General features: G+C 41.6%; 2 protein-coding genes across 2 annotated transcripts in view; one reads left to right on the forward strand and one right to left on the reverse strand.

Annotated features, from left to right (window-relative positions):
* Nucleotides 1–432: 432 nt before the first annotated feature.
* On the reverse strand, nucleotides 433–8,462 carry MANSC4 (MANSC domain containing 4). The gene is made up of 3 exons (XM_019515977.1): nucleotides 7,683–8,462; nucleotides 2,568–2,702; nucleotides 433–2,334 (listed from the first exon to the last, which is right to left on the reverse strand). The coding sequence occupies exons 1-3, from the start codon at nucleotides 7,909–7,911 to the stop codon at nucleotides 1,637–1,639; spliced, it is 1,062 nt and encodes a 353-aa protein (XP_019371522.1). The 5' UTR covers nucleotides 7,912–8,462; the 3' UTR covers nucleotides 433–1,636.
* Nucleotides 8,463–19,838: 11,376 nt separating this feature from the next.
* The window catches only part of KLHL42 (kelch like family member 42), a 31,066-nt gene continuing 29,996 nt past the window's right edge, over nucleotides 19,839–20,908 (forward strand). Inside the window, exon 1 of the mRNA XM_019515978.1 lies at nucleotides 19,839–20,810. Coding sequence (XP_019371523.1) covers nucleotides 19,936–20,810 — 875 coding nt within the window. The 5' untranslated portion in view covers nucleotides 19,839–19,935. The remainder of the gene's footprint in view (nucleotides 20,811–20,908) is intronic.

Here is a 20,908-nt window from a genome sequence, read left to right on the forward strand (position 1 = left end):
GGGAGTATCTTGGTACCTTACTGGTCCTGTAATTAGATTTGAATTGGACATTAAAGAGCCATATTTTCAAATAGTGTAGGAAAAAAGGCATGTTCTTTTTATTTAATATAGCGTGGTGGCATCCTCAGGCTCTATTTCAAGCTTCATTGAATTACATGCTTTACAAACTTCTGGTAAATTATAATCCCTGCTTCAAAGAGCTTACAGTACAAAGGACAAGGTAGAATTGGGTTAGATAAGTAAAAACAAGCCAGGCAGAATGAAGATATAGAGTAACACAAATTATAGGATGTAGACAAGTCTTAGCCAATCGCAGGCAGCCATTATGGTTTGCCACCTGCCTAGCCATTATCAGACTGTATTTCTCAGGATGTATGACAGAGCAGGTGAGTGTGAGAGACTTCAAAGCAGAAAGGTGGTGGAGGTGGGGAAGAAGATTAGCATCCGCAGGGTGTCAACCTGGCAACAAGATGACAGGTCTTGAACTGACCTGCTTTTTTTACAGTGCATTGGAAGCTTGCATGTAGGGTGATGGAAGGCAACAGTGCTTCATGAGCAAAGCATTTGGTAAAACCACATAATCCTAGTGTTAGAGGAAAGGCAAAAAATACAGCATAGGGTTTAATCTGAGAACAGAAGCAAAAGTTGCTAAGAAAAACACTAAACCAAAGGTAACCCCAGACAAAAAAACAACTTTGCTGTGTTGTTAAAAGCCTCAGTCAATTTGTTAAGAGTGAAGATTTTTGGGGTGTTGTGACATTTGCACTATGAAGAAGAGCTTTAGCTATATAAAAGGCTATTTATTGGTTTGGGAAGGGTTAACTTGGAAAGGGATGGAGGCAGCTTGCCATCCAGGGCAGGAAGGAGCCAGTCATCTTGGGGCAAGATGTCTCCTGAAAGGCACTGGTCCTTGAAAATGCTGTACTGGGCAAAGGGAAATATAGGCAAAGTATCAGGATATGTATCCTAATAAAAATGTCTAAAAGAAACCAGAAGCCTCATCACCTCAATCATTAAGAAGTAGAAGCTCAGAAATTGACAAGAAGGACCAGTCCTTTTCTCAGAAGTCTGACTTCTGGTGTTCTTAGTTTTCAATGTTATTCAGAAATGAATGATCCTAAAGCAATTAGACCTGATTTTCTATAGCCCTACACTTTTGTATTCCATGATTTCTTGTGCATAATAGATGTAAAATGCTTTTCTTCTGAGTTAGATGCATTATGCTTGCTTTGCCAGAGTTTTAGGAAATACGGCAGCCAAGAGTCAGACCTGTTGTCTTTAGAGGGAGGTTAGGAAAGGATTCTAACATAACTGTGTATAAACTACTCTGGGCCAAATTATAAACAGAATAATCCTGAGCGGAGTTGTGGTCATATACTTCTGATAAGAATTTGGCCCTACAGATCTTTGGAGAATTGGCTACTAAAAAGAACTGTATTGCTGAAGACAATACACAGTTACAGTACAGCCAAAAGAAGCTGAAACCATCTGCCAAATGTTATTTGGAAATCAGTTTAAGAACACACCTTGAAATAAGTGGTGTGATGTGTTTCACCAAGAAAAGCTGCTGCTTATTTCTTCAATACAAGGGTGATACACATTAATAAGTTCCTTATTACGGTTCCAGTATTTTGTATTACAAGCGATCTTTTACAATGGTGTATTTCATAAACTGTCTAGACTCTACTTCTCTTCTCCGCACCGGCCTATAGTGACCTCTCCTCCTTCTGCAGCACCCTGCTGCCAAAAAAACAGTACAGCAGCAAAGGAAAATGAGAGAAGAACAAAGCACTATAGGCATCAACCAGGCACCAGTAGCCATTACCACCCAGGCAGGTCTGTGGTCATCATTTTCTGAAGTGTAGTTTCTGCCGCTGTAACCTTTGGTTTCATTCAAGTTCTGCTTACTGTTGTTCAGACGAGCGGGACTAGGTTTATGGGATAACAGCTTAGCAGATACAGACATCAAGGTAGAGTATACAGGCTTTTTGTCCAAACTGGTTGTCAAACCTGTACTTGCTGAACTTACATCTTTTTCCTTAGCAAAAGGATCAGCCACTGGTGAAGATCTTGTCCATGAGTCTGTGGACAGTTCAGGTGTTTGGACCAGGCCTCTTGTGCCGTGGATGTAACTATTTACTGCTACCAAACCTTGGCTCGTGGTAGAAGATGAAGATTCAGGTAGAAGTGAACCTGATGTGATGTTATCGTGCTGGCAACTTTCTGAATCAGCGACCTTTGAGTGGTTTTGTCTTTCATATTTGTTGAATGAAGAACGGGTATTCAGATCCTTATAAGACAATTTCTCAAAAACAAGAAGATCTGGATCAGTCCCTATTAAAGCAAAGACAAAGCATACATTAAATACACATCTCTTAGCATTACACTTAGCAGGACATGTGCATTTTCACTTCTCTAAGGTAACGGGGAAAATAAGTAAATGCTACTTACAAGGTAGCTTATATATGTTATAGGGCCAAAAAGCCCTCAAGACATTTTTAGGAATTGTACACGTTCTTTAGGTGATATAAGGGAATTACCCCCACCTTAGTTTAATACATTGTTACCTGTTGTAATGTTGTACAAAATGACATTTCTTCTAGCCTGCACTATGCAGCTCTCCAGTGATGGACAATAAATATGCAGGCAGTTAAAGTTCTGATGGATAGTTTCATAATAGAAAACAGCCAAGTTACAGGAATCTATAACAAGAAAAGTATAAATGTTGAGCTTCTGTGGACATAATGACCCCTACATTTGCTTTCCATTTCTTTTGCCTACCATGAAACAATGGTAATAATACTGGACAGTTGAATAGCATTTTAGAACAGAGGTTTTCATGCTGTTTTACCAATTCCCTTTGAGAATATTTAATTACATGTTCAAAAGCTAAGCATCTAGTCCAAAGCTAGTTCTCCATGACTACATTGCTCTACCCTTTTCTCCTGCAGTAAAGAAGTAGACTTATTGTTAGTGATTTAAAAAAAAAGTTTCTTTTACCTCCTCTCATCTTCCCTCACCACAAAACTATTCCTGAACTAAGCAGGGCACCTTGCATAAAAATGTACTTGCAAGGTAAGAACTGAGATTAACAACAAAAAACTACGATTAAATTGGGGGGGGAAGTGTCCATTTATGTGATGCTGATTTTCATGATTGCTAGAAAAGCACTTGCGGAAAATGCTGATATAACTATTGAATCTGAATTGGATGCACGCTTTAGAGATTAGATGCTTATGGTACATGTCAGCATAGTTCTGCTTAGATCACATGCTTTAACAGAGCTGGACATTTACAATGTGCAAACATTTCTAGAATGGCTCTGCAGTTTTTGATTGAGAACAAAATTGATGGTAACTACAGTGTGCATATGCATTGCCTTCACAACAATAACATCCATACTCCAGAATGTAGCATGCGTTACATTACATTTATGTTTATTTCAACAGCCTTATTCTTATGCTCATTCTAACTGAGGAATTAACTTTAAAATGACTGTTAATGCCATTTCTATAAGGAAGAGTGAGTAAAAAAATTACATATAATGTTTTCCCTATTTACTCTCTCAATGTCTTTTTGATTATCTGCTGTGGGGAAGAAGAAAATGTTTGTTTATTGCTAAAATATAGCAATATCAGGCTTGTAATAATTTCTATCTTAATTCACTATTATTTGACCTTCATAATGCACCAGTAATACATTACAAATACACTTTGGAAATAGGCTTGCAGATATGAACAAACAGATTTAAGTGTTGTAAAGCAGAGGTGATGTTTTCTAAAGCAGGGTGTCTCTGAGGATGCACTTTGTCCATAAAGCATCTGAACTCAATAGCTTTCTGGAAGGATGCAATTACTGTTTTATTACAAATTATAAGTCACTGCTGAAATAGACAAGATTTTCAGTCCTAAGCCAAATCTTTCTTTGCTCAGCTGGAATGAGGATAGGACTGTCAGCACATAAATATGTATTTTAAAAACTCTAATGAAAATTCAGGCAAAGGGAAGCATGATATGCTATCAAAAAAAAAATAATCAGCAATTTTTCCTTGCCTGGAGTCATTCTTCATACTCTATTTCAAGCATAAGTCAACTTTCATCAGTCTCCAATTATTTGTCAGACTGATAAAGATCTTGCAGTTAGTAAATGTGCATTTTAATAAAAAAGAAGATGGGTGCCAGAAAAAAAAAATGTGTGGTTGACATAAAAATGGTGAAGGACAAAAGTCCATTCTTTCTGGTTTCATAAAAATTTGCTTTGTATTATCCCAACTGTTTTAGTTCTTATTTAAAAGGTTATGGCGGAATTAAACAAGCACTTTTAGTTTATATGTAGATATTTTGAACCATTCTCTGCATTACACATCTTACTGGGTCAGATGAAGAAAACTGGTTTCCATCTATATGAGAATTTAAAAGTCACTGACTGTTTAAGAAAACTGCAGAAAAAAGTACTGGTAAGCTTTTCCATTTTCTCTTGTAGATTTCTTATGCCGTACATAAAGACAGCATAAAAAGACTTCGTTTTCCAAATATCTATTATAGAATTATATTTAATTTAATGTTTGCATTCATGTATCAACTTTATTTACCAGATCTTATTGAAATATTCATTTTTGGTTAGTTATGGCAGTAATTTGTATCCTTACCCTTAGAAGCTGGTGTACTTTAGATTTTTCTATGACACCGGTAAATCCAGTGGAAATAACCTTTGTTTTCTTGTAATGCTATTATGTATCAAATACTCTGCAACTTTATAGATTAAATCAAATATTATTTAAGAACACACAATACTTATGAATAGGAGTACACATGGTATTTCAAAGCAAGTCTTTATCTGTGAAAGGTTTCAGAAGCAGGCCTCTTATCAGGAGCCAATGCAACTTTTTTTTTACGTTTCCTTTTAAATGGTGTTGAAGTTTCTAATGATTGTACAGCAAATGGAAGTTTCACAAAATTCTTTCATTTTAAGATCCTAAAAATGAATCTACTTTCATTTTGAAAAAATGTAATTTTTTGGTATATGCTCCATTTAGGTTGTTGGGTTTTTTGCTTATGGTAAAAGATACTGGTTTGAATGAGCTAATAAACCCATTTTTCCCCAGGCAGAAAATATTTTTTGCCAGAGTAAGGATTTTTTGGTAAGCAAATAAATAGAAATTGCCAAAGTATATATATAAATATTTTAATTGTTCTGAAGATAATAAGTTTAACAGATAATTTTAATGTGTTTTGTTTTAATTACTTTTAATTTATTTTTCATCTTGTAGTGCATTTCTTCATACTAGGTAGGGTGGGATAGCACCAAAGGATACCTGTACACAAGTGTGGAGGCTGCTCCACTGTGCTGGAAGTCCAATTAATTGAGTCTGCTGGTAATTACTGTGCTCTAGCAGCCTCCTGCATCTTGTGTATCAGCGCCCCCATGTTTAAAAATGTTTGACAAGCTTTAGTTCAAGTGCTCTTCTGCCATTTTTAAGTGTGGGGATGCTGATACACAAAACACTGTGGCACTTTAATTAGAGCAGTTCTCAGAACCGCTCTAATTAAAGCACTCCCCCCCCAACCTCTGGAGCACGTGTAAAAGTGCCCTTAGAGACTACATGGTTCAGAGAGGCATTTCATCAGATGTAAAGAAGGCTGTTGCCTACTTCAGACTGAAATAGCTAACCTCCTTATATAACAAAAAAGAAAAGAACCCTCCCCCCTGACACACACACACACACACACACACACACACACCCCCCCCGTGCATCAGTGGAGCTAATTTATCTGTGCATAATGCCAGTGTCTATAAAGACTCACTTTTTGGTCTGTATGCCATTAAAACCTTGTCTGTTTGATCAAACAGTTATATTGGGATTTATAGCAGTAGTTCTGGTACTGGCTACTTTTGTCTCCTGGGAATTGAATTGAAATCACTATCTTATTGCATGCAAGTCACTGTAATGCCATTCAAAGTTATAAACTTTTGTTAATGATGTTACAGAGATATAGCTGAACCTGTGACTTTGTAATGAAAAATTATAAACACCTTTATTGATTTCCTGACACATTGATTTCCTTTCCAGGATAAATGTTATATATTAGTAGAAATTTCTTGTTGGATATAAAAACCGTAAGCTAAATAAACAAAATATTCCTATACTGAATAAAGATTTTGCTATATTTCTATAAGAACATGTAGTAATTATATATGCTAAGGCACATCTTGACTCTTTGCACAATATTGATAATTAATACGTAAGCTCTCTCAATCTGTGTTGGAGGTTGATGAAACTTATCCAAAACTTCCTCACAATGTCAGGGTTGCTTGTAGTGTTATTATCCAGAGTCAGATGTCATTCTGCACAAGATAAACTTAAAGTGCACTGCAGCTTTAGGATCAAATTTGAACACTCCAGAATCCCTTTATAAAGTCCTCTACTTTCTGCAGCGGTACAGAGAAGCAGTATAGTTTTGTGGTTTAAAGCTAAGAACTAGGAGTTCCTGAGATCTGATTTCATCTCCAAGGTTTATGTTTTGTTTTTTGGGTTTTTTTCTTTTTAATGTGCCTTGGCCAACTTTTCTCACTTGCTTAAATTTAATACCATTTATTATCGGTATTGTGGTAGCACAAATGAGCCCCAATTGCACACCAGAAATATAGTACAAACATCAAACAAAAATGCGGTCCCTTCCTCATGGAATTCAGTCTTGTTAATCTGCCTCAGAGGGCACATCTACACAGAACATTTGCTGCTCCACAGTAAAATATCACCATCTACACATGTAGTGCTATTAGGATGGAGTAAAGTAATTAACTCCACCACTTGCATTTACAAGTACTATCCTGTGGTGTTCTTTACTCTGCTGCAATACATGTGTAGATGCTGACAGGGCTGGCTGGGGTATGAAGGTGCTTCAGTTCAGGGACTGCCTACTAGCTAGCCCCACAATGAAGCACCCTCATGCCCCAGCCAGCCCCTCTGCAGCATGTTGAGCTGGGTCAGAGCAGCCCCGGGCTAGCAGACTAACCCCCTGGTCCCCCTGTCAGCCAGGCTGCTTTTACCCAGCTCGATATATTGAGGTCCCAGGCTGTAAATGTAGCATGTGGGAGCAATAAATTCCATTGCAATATGCACCAGAGTTTATTGCTTTGCCTTAGTAGCATGTGTAGGCATGCCCAGAAAGCCAGATTCTTTCACCCATATCCAGGCTGCATATAGCTTATTCCATGAGTAGACCCACTGACATTGATGGTCCAACTTTCAGTGTAATGTTCTACTTAACCTGAGGGGAACTACTCCCAAAAATACTGAGAGGTTGTTACTTAAATAGTAATATTATTAACATGCACCCCGGAAACAAATTTTGTACTGGGAAACAGAATTCTTCCATTTAATCAAACTTCAAAGGTTTATCAAAGCCAGACACTAAGAATATTTTCTAATAATTTAATCATTTTTTCTAATTTGTTCTTCCTAAAAGTTCACACAGTCAAAGTTACTTCTATGGAGGCAAAGGAGGGACTCGGGAGGGAAATAATTAGGATGTATCCTGGCTTTCCCACCTCAAAAATGTATTTGTTCTTTGGAAAGATAAGGCAATGTCTAAAAATCCTAAAAACCCAAATTTCCTCATGTGCAGTAATTTTAGTATACACTTCTGGGATCTGAACAAAAGCAGATAATAGACACTTACCATTCTTCAGAAGGCAGCAGGCTCTGCTGCACTGTTGGGCTGTGATTTCTGTGTAAATCTTCAGAACCTGAGCTCCCCATTTCTGAGATTCCTCCAGATCAATCAGCAAACCTGGGAAGCGTCGGATCCAACAGTTTTTGTAAAAAGCAGTGGGTGAGCAAAGCGAATCCGACTCCCACACCAACCCCAGAACCAGCAGCACTTCTGCTACTACTCCCAACAGAAACATTTCCTCACTTCGTGGGCTTAGTAAGAGCCATTTCTCCAGCACAGATGTGCAGAGGACAAGTCAGCATTTTAATAGCAAATCTCCTGGAAAATGCTGACATTGCCAGAAGAAGGAAAAAGTTTCTTTTAAAATGTTCCCATGATTCTGTTTGATGGACATAAGCTGAAAGTTTGAAGCTGTTTTCTGAACATGTTGATTTTTTTTTCTTTTGGACTTTAGATGAGTTTTTCGGAGCCAGTAGAGCTTCTTGGTGTCTTTTTCAAACACATACCATCTTTAGTCATTCAGAGGGCTGGACCTCAGGATCATGAATCTGCCACTTTTGTCCTGTTAGATCAAACTATTGCGTATCTGTGAATAAACACAGAATAATGATGAGCCTAGAAGATGGTTTCACCACAGCTTTCTAAGGGAAAATAGCTACTTGTATCACTTGAGGCCAACAGAGTCTTCCTCTTATTCAGGCTTGTTATAAATATTTGACACACAGGCTGGATTTATTTCTATGCTTATAAATATCTTTTTAAAATATTTCCATGATCTAGCAACCAGAAGTGGGTGGCTCTCTCCTTTCCAATCAATCCTTTAATTTTTTTTTTTATATATGTTGTGGAAACCCACTAACTATTGATGATGAATGGAGGAAACTGTCTTTGGATTGACAGAACCTTTAACTGGTCTTCTTCTCTAAGTTTAGTGATATCAAGAATTCAGCTTACATCAGTTTTCCTCCTTATACTTGAACCTGAAGAAGGCCTGGCTTTATAAAATGTAAATCTGTAATAGAAAGTGGCTGGAGTCAGTGCTTTACAATTCTTCAAGTCCCTGTCTTTCACATAGCAGCTGGCACTTGATTTTTTTGAACATCTGTTTGATTCCCTAATTTCCTGCTGGATATGAGTATTGTTAAACAGCTTTAGATATTATATCTGTTTACAATTAAAGGCTTACATGTCAGATGGGGAAAAGATAGGCAAAAACTCTATCATTTTACTATACTATATTTTAGTATAGTATTACTATGTTTTATGAGTGGGGTTGTGATCTATCCTTAAAGATGGGTTCAAGGAAATTCCTCAGGTTGTATCTAACAGCATCAGAATATATGGGATGCTTTCATGTTGCTTTAATACTAACACTTGTGTGAACTACAGGTTTACAGTTGGTATAAATCTTGCAGCATAATATCCCTTGGTCCCACAAAGGGGGTCAGCGTAGTGTATGTGTATTCAGAGCTCTACTGAAGTTTAATGCAGCTTAGTTCAGGTCCCCTTACATGAAGCCAGTAGCTAAACTGGGGTCTTAGTTACTGAATCCGGTTACTGTTTATAGTCACATGGATTTCAATCAGGTATCTTCTGTAAACGAAGATGTTTCCCTGACACTTTAACAAATAATATTGGGACCATACATCCCTGGGATAACTGTTGCCTCAATTTTCCTGTGCCCAAGCACAAAAGCCACCTGATTAACAATCTCATGAACATGAAGATCTGTATCAGAATTCCATTGAGAACAGCATTTTGCTATACATTGGGTGTGTCTACATGAGACACTAATTGGGCAGTTGCTGAATAATACTGCACAGTAGTGTGTCACAGCACAAACAGTACAAGTATGCTACTGCGCAGTATTATTAGGCCACTGCGCAGTAGCATCACTAAAAAGGTGTTTGCTGGCACTACTGTGCAGTAACTCTGGTTACTGCGTGTTTGTTTAGTACTTGATTATACAAGTACTAAATAAATGTGCAGTAACCACTGCGCAGTAGTGTCTCATGTAGACGCACCCATTGTGTATCTATTTTGTTTTATAGGACTGGCATGTGACAATGCCAAGTGCTCTTCTTTCACTCTTCATTGCTGTTCTTTCCAGAAAGCAAAATTTGTAGAAATCAAAACCTTATGAAGAAAGAAAGAGCAAATGAGCTGGTTCATAATCAATTTTCTGCATCAGTCTAGATTCCACCACTTCACAGAAGAGCATCTTGTTCTCCATTAAAATATATAGGTGTATTTGTGGAATATGAATAAGTGGCTCAGAATCAGGCCTGTAGCCTCAGAACCACTGTATTTTCTCAAGTCTTTATGACCTTACACAGTTTATGTACAGTCAACAATTCTCTTTACTTTTCAAAAAGAATTAGCAGTTATATCCTCAGTCCTGCAAGTTATTCCAGGTGTGTGGACCTCAGTGACCAGACAAGCTCCTTTGATTTAACTGGGGATCTTTGCAGGTTTGTGCAGTAAAAAAACTGCAGAATTTGGGCTTAAACATGTATGGAGGTGATCTAAATTTTGCTCAGATCTTGTAAGCATCAATTTTCCTGTATTGCATTCAATAGGCTGCCAAATGTCGAAGTACCTGCTCTTCTGCTGAGCCCATAACCAAATGGTATACAGAGTACACAGGTCTGAATAAGACCATTCAAGAAGGATGATGGATAAATAAATATTTGTAGAATTGGACCCCAAATGCATAACAAGTGACTGTCTGCATGTAACCACACTCTGCATATAACAATTTCAACTTGTATTTTCAATTTTTTCGGCATCACAAAGCATAGGGATGTTGCTACCTGGGATCTCTTATCTTATTACCACTATTTCTTTTTGGCCACATTCAAATTGACCACCTCTTTCCTTTGCATTAAGGTCAGATTCTTCTTTCTTCCCCATTCTGAATATGCTTAAGTAGCAAGAACAGCTGAAGAGAAATTCTAACTTTTCCCCTTTAAAGACATGTAAACCAGTTTTACCATCTGAAGTATCTAAAATCGCTCTGGGCAACACACACAGAAGAACAAATTCTTAAACTTGTCTATTACATTGCAAAGGCTTCACTAACTTTTCACGTAACTTTATCATAGCTAAAGGGGATGATTAAGTACATTTATAGCACAAAATATTTACCTCGCTATCCCAAAACTTTCATAAGAAACTACTATTTATGTCTTACCTGCAAATGAGGATGTTCCATGTGCTCCTGAGGGAAGGGATGTAAAGATGTTTTCTGTTGGCAAAGAAAGTCTGGTCAGTATCGGAGCCGTACCTCATGTTCATAGACTATCAAAAAATTGCTTTTAGGAAACTAATGGATAATTTGTTTGAGAACATGGTCATCTATAATCCTCCTACAAAAACATCTGTAAATGTAGCTACAACCAAGGAAAACAATGTTTGTTTTTAAATACTAGTTTATGAATTAAAATCACCACCTGAAACTTTCTACCTGGCAGCAGACATAGTGGCACAATCCAAGAACTCCCTAGAGAAGCTAATTCTCAGGCATTAACTCTTTTTCTGCCAAATCTTAACAAAACAGAAACGTCTTTTACAAGTCTCAGCAGTGGTATTTGGAATTCTTTTTGTTTGCTTATTTGTATATAAAGGGTTTAATAGTCTGGTATTAATGATATTTGCATGGGCTCTGAAAAGGATAATGCTAGAAAGTATATGCAAGTCAGAAGAAAAATAGCAAGGCCTGACCTGCAGTCAGGTTTTTTCAACAGTCTCTTTACAATCCTATGGAGCTCTGTGGAAGTCAGTCTGCTTCCATACAGGTGAAGTGATCTTTTTTAATAAATCCAGCTGTAAGATATGTGTTCTAGCTCTTGATATATCCTGCTTCCCTTGTCTTTGTTTCCCCTTATTGAAGAAGGGTTGAATTAAAAAAAAAATCCTGCAAAACGAAAATATTGATCCTGGACCATTAAGTCCCTGTATTAACATGTCTTAATTCTTCTATATTAATTTATTAAATAGGATACATAATACAATGTTGTAATGAAATAATGTCTAAATAATATTAAAACAAACAACTTGTAACAAAAACAATTAAATCTTTTGCATATTTATGAAAATGAAACATTGATTTTCCCTTGCCTTCAAAAATATCACTGTAATTAACCCAAAGAACCTTGTAGGTCACTATAATGAATGCATCCATACACAATGTTTTGATTCCAGAGTAAGTAACCCTCTCTTTCAAAAGAAAATTATTCACCAAAAGTTTTTCAACCAGTTCTATTTAGAGTTACCAGTACCCAGGTTTGAGTTTGGCCCAGTATAATGAGATGTGTCTGATCAACCTCCGAAAAAATAAAGAATGAAAGGCTGCAAATTCTGTTAATGTGGCTTTGTGTGGGGAACCCTTCCCCCCGCCTTCTTTTTTTAAAATCTCTTTAGCATTGTTTCAAGGGGGATTTTTTTGGCCTGAGATTGTCTCAGATGTCCATAGCATCTGACAAAGTAGGCTGTTGCCTACAAAAGCTCATGCTTCTCTGGAAGTCTCTAAGGTGCCACCCTGTCCTATCTTCTTTCTGAGGTTTGGGTTTCAATAAACTCTGGCAAAGCCTGGCAGTGCAGCTGTTAAGTTTTACATGGTTTCAGTGAAAAGTAAGTGTTGCAGAGCACCAGGGTATGCCTGCTCCATTAAGGGCAGAAACTGCCTAGAGAGAGGGCCATAAGAGCCAGGCAGAAACCTCACAGGTGCAGGTTGCCATGGCAATGGGCTAATGAGGGAATTAGCCTGCACCTGCACCTGGTCAGCTGGCAAGCAGGAGACAGGGCCCTGGGCACATGTAAGCCCAAGGGCTAGGGCTGGAGGTGGTCAGTTCTCCGGTAGCAGCCAGGGGGAGGGGGGAAGGAGTTCATGCAGAAAAGCTCCACATGATGCTGGGCTGCCTCTCCAGCTGCTGGGGAGACTAAGGAGCTCCAGGAGCTCCTAAAATGCCTGGGGATAGGAGGCACCAATTGCTAAGGGGGAAACTGGCCCTTTTAAAGGTGCAGAGTGTGGCCTCCAATGTCATTGGTATTATTACCCAGGGGCTCATGTTCTTGTTGTTTAATCCTGTGGGCTGGATTGAGGCTCTTGGGGAGGAGGAGGCCTCACTGGAGCACACTACTGCGCAGAGCCCCAGCACCAGAGGGTGCAGCGACAGGGTTGAGGAGACCCCAGCACCAGAGGGTGTGGGTACAGAGGCTAAGGGTCTGGTGACAGCAAGAGACCAAACTAAACTGAGGCTTCATCACTAGAGACAACGTCTAAATACCATCTGTGAGGCATGGAGCATGGTAAAGGGGTGGTTTTGGAGCCACACATCTAGCCCATAAGGCTTGGGTTGCCTCGCAAGTCACCTGCTGAGAACGGGACCCAGCAAGGGGTCTAAAAACCCTAAGGGTTTAATGGGCTTCATCAGGACTGTGACTGCGTAGCAACTTGAGGGCAGCCTTTTACTATCTTAACCAACAAAGCATGGCAGGTGAGACTAGAGGGCGCTCGCGGGACAAAGCTGGCATGGTCACAGGGCCCTAGGGGCATCACTACTGTCTCCAGGGACCCTACCCCATGACAGTAAGCATAACAGGAAACTTAATGAAATTTAAACGTGCAAATATAAGCCTACTCAGTGTCACTTGCAACTGGGCCTAGCTTCACTGCAATGGAATCTATGATGACTCAGACTTTATCAAATGTACTAAATAATGAATCGGAGTTTGTGGTGGAAACAAACCATGGAAATAGTGTTGTTTTAGATTTTGTGATGAGTTTAACACAGCTCAAATAGTTTAATGAAAGTCTCCTATAAGCACACAAGCTAAGATTCAACTTGTCCCACTAGTATGTGTTATAAGGGACTGTATGATAGGCAAAGATTTTTGTGGGTGACATCTTTTATTGGACCAACTGCATGGTAGGGAGAAATTTAGGGTAAAAGATACCCTTCCTCAGGTCTGGGATTGATTTGAATTAGTCCAATAAAAGATATCACCCACACAAGAAATCCTTGCCTCTTGCTTATTTCCCAGACCATGACAGTTACAACATCACTCCAACACTACACAACTTAAAAGGACTACTTATTCTGTCTACATGATACTGTACTTTCTAAATGCGATTGCTATCATCAGTTAAAAGTTCTAAATTTATGCTAGTCTAGACAATCTCTTGGAGTAGGCAAGAAAACTCCAGCTGGGTGTTGTTCATTTGTGACTTACACAGCACAAAAGCACCTAGTAACAGATGGTTCCAAAGCAGGCCAAAAAGAGAGGGCTCTACCTGCCTGACCCCAGTTCAGGCTTTGTTAAAGAAGCCTTTTAATCTGAGACAGTTGCAAGGAAATTCCTAACTGGAGTCTTTTTGCCTAATATATTAAACAGATTGAGTATCATGGCAGAGACTCCAGCACACATACTTCTGTTCTGTTCTCTGATGACTTGAATGCTCCATGATCCATGGCGAACACCTACTAAGAACAGAACAATTGGCACGCATTTGTTTTGTTTTGTTTTGCTTTTGGCATCCATAGCTCCAAAACAGCCACCTTAGAATTAAGCACCAGTAAAGAAGGAAGCACAGGGCAGATCAAATGCTACATAAGAAATAGATTTCCCTCTATTTTTTCAAGCACATGCTATACATTTTGTGTGTGGCAAGCTAATAAATATTAAATGGTTAATCAAAAGGCAGGTAAAATAAGATGAAAATAGTGGGAATGAAATATTAACAGGCTGCTTAAAAACTGTTGTTGTTGGGCGGGGGGCGTTAATAACCATGTTTAAAGGACTCTAAAAGAACTACTTTGTTTGCCTGGAAATATGAGAATAGGTTTATCCTCATTTAGTGGCTTTTCCTTCAAGAAAGATAAAGCTGGTAGTTGAACTAAAATATGCTCCAGTCAGCATCTCTCAGTAATGGGCATGGTGTTTTGCAACTCTGATTATTAATAAACTTGAAATACTGAAGTATATTTCCTGTGTTCCAGAGATGCCTGTCTTGTATCCTGCGAGCACAACGGCAGCATTTGTTCACTTCCAACAAACCTTATGTCATTTGGATCTAATTTCTCTCTAGGGTAATTCCATTATTACTGGCAGTAGAATTAAGCAGTGAAGCATGGGGCTCTTCTATTTTACATTAGACGCTCTATCCTAATAGTATATAGTTAAATATTTTTCCTACCTGCATCATGCCTCAGATCTTAAGACTAGATTTTTAAAGTTCTTTCAGGTTTAGTCATTTACTTTTTCACTGTGTGTTGCTTTCTGTACTGTATTTAATGTAGTGATATTAGGCTGGCTAATATTACATTCTGGTTCTCATGGACTGTTTCTGGCTCTCTTGGACAAGGCTCTTGTGCTTGAATTAGTAACCCTTCAAGTGAAGGGTTTTTTTAAAGAAATCAAAAACTGTTTCAGTGTTCCCTTGGTGTGGTTCTGGAACTGGGTTGGTACACAAGATCTGAGTTCAGTTCCATTCTGCCACAAGTTTCTCCTGTGATCTTGCACAAAATGATTTTGGGGAAGATCTACACATGGACCTGGGCACCTAAAGTGAGTCTGCTCAAAGCCAAAATTGCGGTACTTAAAGGCTCTGCTTAATTGCAAGTTAACCCCATAACTGCTTGACTTGGCATCACTTAAAATTTTCTAGCTATTTAGTGTTCTGCTTCTGCACACAGCCACAAGCATCTCAGTCTTAACAGGACTATGCAGCTCAGTGCCTGTTTCACATCTGAACTCCAAACTAACCATTCCCTGCCTATGTCCCATGAGTGGCCCGATGTGGTAGGCATGTCTGAACTACACTTAATGTCACAGGACTGGGAATTACACAGGTTGTAGCCATACCTGCCACTTCCATTCAAATATGTGGCAGAAGTAGTATAAGCATACCCCTAATTTCTCTTTGTCTCAATTTTCTCAAGTGTAAGGAGCACCATACCTAGACTCCTGGCAGCCCTGAGCGAACTTTTACTATCAGGCCCTCCTTTGCCAGAGATAATGATACTAATAATAATAACAATTACCATTTTCGGTCTTCCTTTGTGTCCGGGCCCCAGGCAGCCACCCAGTTTGCCCATGTCTATGTCCAGCCCTGAGTGTAAGATACGAGTAATTATACTTTCTTTCTCCTATTCATTGTCATTTGGTTGGCATAGATTTCATACTTTTTTCAGAGTGAGGTTTGTCTCTTACTTTGTGCTGATCCAGCAACTAGCACAGTGCAGCCCTATTCTCATTTGGGTGCTGATGGTGTGGCTATAACCTATTGCATCCCTCTCTTGTGCTCTTTCCAAAGAAGAAAGCCACAGAGTAGACATCTTTCATTCAAGCTGCACAGACTTTCTAGAAGTCCCTGGTTGATTTCCTGCTGACGGAGCAGATGATAGCTGGCACACGATCAGGAACTTTTCTGGCATTCAAGATTATTAGGTATTATTTGGCTTACTGTAGTGTATAGGATCTCTGATCATAGAATGAGCTGTGATAATGCTGGCTCCTGTATGAACAGAACAAAAAGATGGTCCCTGCCACAGTGAGCTTACGATCAAAGTATAAGAAAGAAACAAGGATGCAAATAGTCTTGTATACAAGAAAAAATAGGATGTATTTGTCAGCATAATAAATATGATAACTGTACCTGCTGCCCCTTGAGATAACTGCCAAGCCTGAGCCTGGATAAAGTGAGCAGAAGACTGACCACCCAGCTGTGTAAGTCCGCAGACATGGAACTGGACTATTGTTCTGATAAAAATGGTTGCTCAGCAGAGAACACTGATGACCCTTTCTGCCATGTGAAGGGTCCTGGTGAAATCTCTCTCTCAGGAGTTCAGAAACCTGGAAAAATTATCTTGGGAGCAAGAGAATACTTCAACAGTAATTATTTGGAGTATGTAAACAATATTTACATTATGATGAAATTCCAGCAAATTGAAATAATAGCTGGAATTCAATTGTTTATGGAATTCCAGCTAAGATCTCCAGACCTCATACAAAGATGACTGGTTCTATACTTCCACAGAGAACTTCAATAACAGGATGGCTTAGCATGGACACTGGTGTGAAATAGAGATATGTTCTTTCTTTGCTACCATTTGGCATAGCCATAGACTGGATAGCATAAGGTACAGGCAAAACAAATGCTAAGATGGCCTGGGTAGATGACAAATGTCTAGAAGACCTAGACCTTGCTGATGACATTGTGCTGCTGGGCCACACACTTGGAAAGCTACAGAGAGACAACCTGGCAAAAGTAACAGACCAAGCAGAGGCTCAAAGTCAACTACATCAAAAACAAACAAACTCCTCCCCAAAACAAAAACAGAAAACCCTTCTTGAAATCTAGGAATCAAGTAGAAATATATCAGAAAGCAGATGCATAACTAATAGCACCACATTATTCAATGGACACCTCAAGAAAGAAGTGACAAGAACAGCATTCTATAAATCGCTAAACTTAACTTATGGAACTGGAAGCTATACAGAACCAGAATAAATCTGGGAATTTTCTGTTCAAATGTAATCTCTGTGCTAATATGTGGCTGTGAGAGTTGGAGATCTACCGTAATATAAGCCAGAAAAATAGATGGCTTTGAAGAGAGGTACTTACAAAAGATTCTCAACATTGAAAAGAAAGGTTTTATCATCAACAAAGTGATCCAACACGCCATCAACCAGCAGTTCATTTTCACCAGAACCAAACTGGTAGGTTTCATTTGGATGCCAAAACACAGACTTACATAGGAAGCCATCCAAATGAAACAACTGTTGTGAAGAAAAGAGGATGTCTAAAAGAAAACTTTAAAAGAATGTTTAGCAGTGAGGGCAGAGCAGCACCATGGAGCAAATGGAAGCGGCAGTAAATGACAACAGGAATAGAGGAGACTAGTTTCTGCCCTGTACACCAAAACTATTACAGGAATGTTGTAATATGCTGGTAGGCAACAGTTTCCCTACACCAGAAGCCTAGCCTTTACCATGTGCTTAGCAAATGTGGTTAAGACAAGACTCCTCTGTCTACCCCACTAGGACCTGTCAAGAGGAAGTACTTGCCATATATAATAAGTGTTTGCTTTGTATTTATCCTAGCAAATGTGAATTTGTTTCAGTCAGTCCCGAGGTCGCATCAACTGTTAGGGCACTTTTGATGTAGCAGTAACTTTCCTTCACTCTTCCTGGTCTTTTGTAATTCTTGTACAAAAAGGTTGTACAAGACTGAGTTTGTTACAGTTCTAGGTTAAATAGCTTGGTTCGTTAGGCTAAGTTATACATATAGATGCCTGGGATTAGAAGAGTCAAGCTGAGTTCATAACCCTGCCACAGCTTTCCCATGTCACCTGGGAAAAATCACTTAATTGCTCTGTTCCCAAGTTGTAAAAGACAGACACCTGCCTCTTTTTCTAGCCGGATTCAAAAAAGGGATTGGACAAATTCTTGGAGGAAAGGGGCATCAGTAGCTATTGAGAATGGGAGCTAGGGGCATAGATTTTAAATGCTGGAGGCTGCTAGTGAGACAGTAACAGTGGGGAAAAAACCCTGGTCATACCCAGTTTACTCTTCCTTTCAGCATCTGCTCTCTGCCACTGTATAGGTTACTGGGCATATGTCAACTGGTTTTGGGGGGAAAACTAAAGAGAAAACTGAGATGGGAGTGAGGTCATAGGTTCATAAATGGTGGGTCTACACAAGACATTTATTATGCTGTAGACTAATTAGCTGTGCAGCAAACACCTCAGCATCTACACATGCCCGCCCAATTAGGCTGCAGTAAACTAATTTACTCAGTAGCAGAATAGTACTTGTAAATATTTACAAGTACTATCCTGTTGTGGAATAAAAAACTCTGCAGCAGTGAATGTGTAGATGCTGCCTCAGCTAGCTGGGGCATAAGGATGCTTCAGTTAAGGGGGCTGCCTGCCAGCTAGATCTGTGCTGAGGCACCCTTGTGCTCCAGCCAGCCCCTCTGCAGCACACTGACCCTCTCAGCCAGGGTCCCTGCTATCTGGGGCTGCTCCAACCTGGATCAATGTGCTACAGTCCTGGGCACATGTGCAAATGGTGTGCCTGGAACAATAAACTCAGGTGCAATAAGTACTGGAGTTTATTGCAGCGTGTTAATATGCACGTATAGATGTGCCCAAAGAGTGCACCAAGGCGGAACACAGAGCAGAGCACACCGAGCAGTGCCCACTGGCCCTTGAGCAAGTAGAAGGAGCCGGTAGACACTGCCCAGCAATACTAGGCTGGGAGATGGGATCAGACCAGGGACAGGAAAGTGGCCCTGCGTCCCCAGAGGTCCTTTTGGCCAGACCTTCTTCTTCCCTGGTCAGATACATTGCGAGCTTGGCTAGGGCCAGGAGGAGGTTGACCAGGAGGTCCCATAGGCCCAGCCTACCACTTCTCTCATTGGCCTCCCTTAGGCAGGTAGGCTACAAGAAAAGGGGACAACAGATTTCTTGGGACAAATAATGAAAAAACAGGGAGGGGAGTGCAGGTCAGAAGTTCAAAACAACTGTGCTGAGTGGGGACACCGAGCAGAGCACACCAGACAGCGCCCACTGGCCCTCAGATGAGTCCAAGGAGCAAGCGGACACTGGCCAGTGATACTCTGCTTGGAGACGGAAACAAAGCAAGGTAAGGAAAGCCGCTCCAGAGTCCCTGGGGACTGTCCTGGCCAGAGCCTCCTTCATGGTCAGGTACATGGCTGGCTTGGCCAGGGCCAGGAGGAGGCTGACCACAGCTCCTGCAGGAGACTGGGTGAGATGAACCTAGGGGCTGAACCAGTCGATGGGAAATCTTCTGTTCTTTGGCTGGTTTGGGACTCACAGGAGAACCACCTCTCTAGAAGAGGAGCTGTGCAGCTAGACTGCACTTGTTGGACTTCACTAGATGTTTTGGACGTGCATGAGAGAGAACGAGTGTGAGAACGTGCAAGTGCGAGTGCGTGAGAACGTGTAAAAGAACATATGAGAGTAAGAGAAAATGTGTGTGTGAACTCGTGCGCGAGAGAGGCGGTGCGAGTGTGAGGGGGGCAGAGTGCGCACGGACCCCTGTCCCTGAGCCCTGCCCGGGGCAGAGCGAGGGCGAGCGCGGATTGCGGGGCAAAGCCGGGGCGGGCCGCGCGGGGAAGCAGCATTGCCTTTTTCGGGCCTTTCCCGCCGCTCGGGGCGGAGGCCGCTTCCTAGCACCGCCCCCGCCTGCCGTCCCGCCCCGCCTGCGGTGCAGGGGCTCGGGCACAGCAATGTCGGGCGCGGAAGCGACGGGGCGGCGGGAGCAGGCGGAGGCGGAGGCGGAGGGAGAGGGGGTCGGGGAGGAGACGGTGCGGATCCGGCTGGGCGAGCGGAGCTACGTGGTGTGCAAGAGGAAGCTGGTGGAGCAGAGCGACTACTTCCGCGCGCTGTACCGCTCGGGCATGCGGGAGGCGGCGCCGGGCCGGGCGGAGCAGCAGCTGTGCGGCGGGCTGAGCGCGCGGGGGCTGGAGCTGGTGCTGGACTTCATCAGCACGGCCTGCCTGGCGCGGCTGGAGCAGGAGCAGGAGCAGGAGCGGGAGGGAGAGGGGGGCGGCGGCGGGGAGCCCGGCCCGGTGCTGCAGGAGCTGGTGGAGGCCGCCTGCTACCTGCAGGTGACCCCCTTGCTGCGCCTGCTGCGCTCCCAGGTGCGCCTCGGCAACTGCCTGCAGCTGCACGGCTTGGCCCAGCTCTACGGCCTGCAGGACCTGCAGGAGGCCTGCCTGGACTTCATGGCCGCCCACTACCACCCTGTGCTGTGGCAGGCCCGCCAGATGCTGCCCCCTGCCCTGCGCCAGCAGCTGGCCCAGAGGCGCATGGGGGGCTCCGCCACCCTGGTGGCTGTGGGGAACTTGGCGGGGCGGCCCCCGCAGGAGGAAGCACCGGGCTCCATGCTGCGGTACGATGAGGTGGCTCAGCGGTGGCTGCCCCTGGCCAACAAGCTGCCTCCGGACCTGGTGAACGTGCGCGGTTATGGGGCGGCGACGCTGGACAACTACCTGTTCATTGTCGGGGGCTACCGTGTCACCAGCCAGGACATCTCGGCCGCCCACTGTTACAACCCATGCTTGAATGAGTGGAGTCAGAGGGCATCCATGAACCAGAAGAGGTAACACCCCTCTCTCATTCCCTGTAAACAGATGTACAAGCGGTACGTTAGCGGCGGTATTGCCACCTCTCATGACTTTGGGCGTTGTTCTTCAAGTC

Source organism: Gavialis gangeticus, unplaced genomic scaffold (assembly GCF_001723915.1).
Source record: "Gavialis gangeticus isolate Ggan-Ray unplaced genomic scaffold, GavGan_comp1, whole genome shotgun sequence".
Taxonomy (NCBI): Eukaryota; Metazoa; Chordata; order Crocodylia; family Gavialidae; genus Gavialis; species Gavialis gangeticus.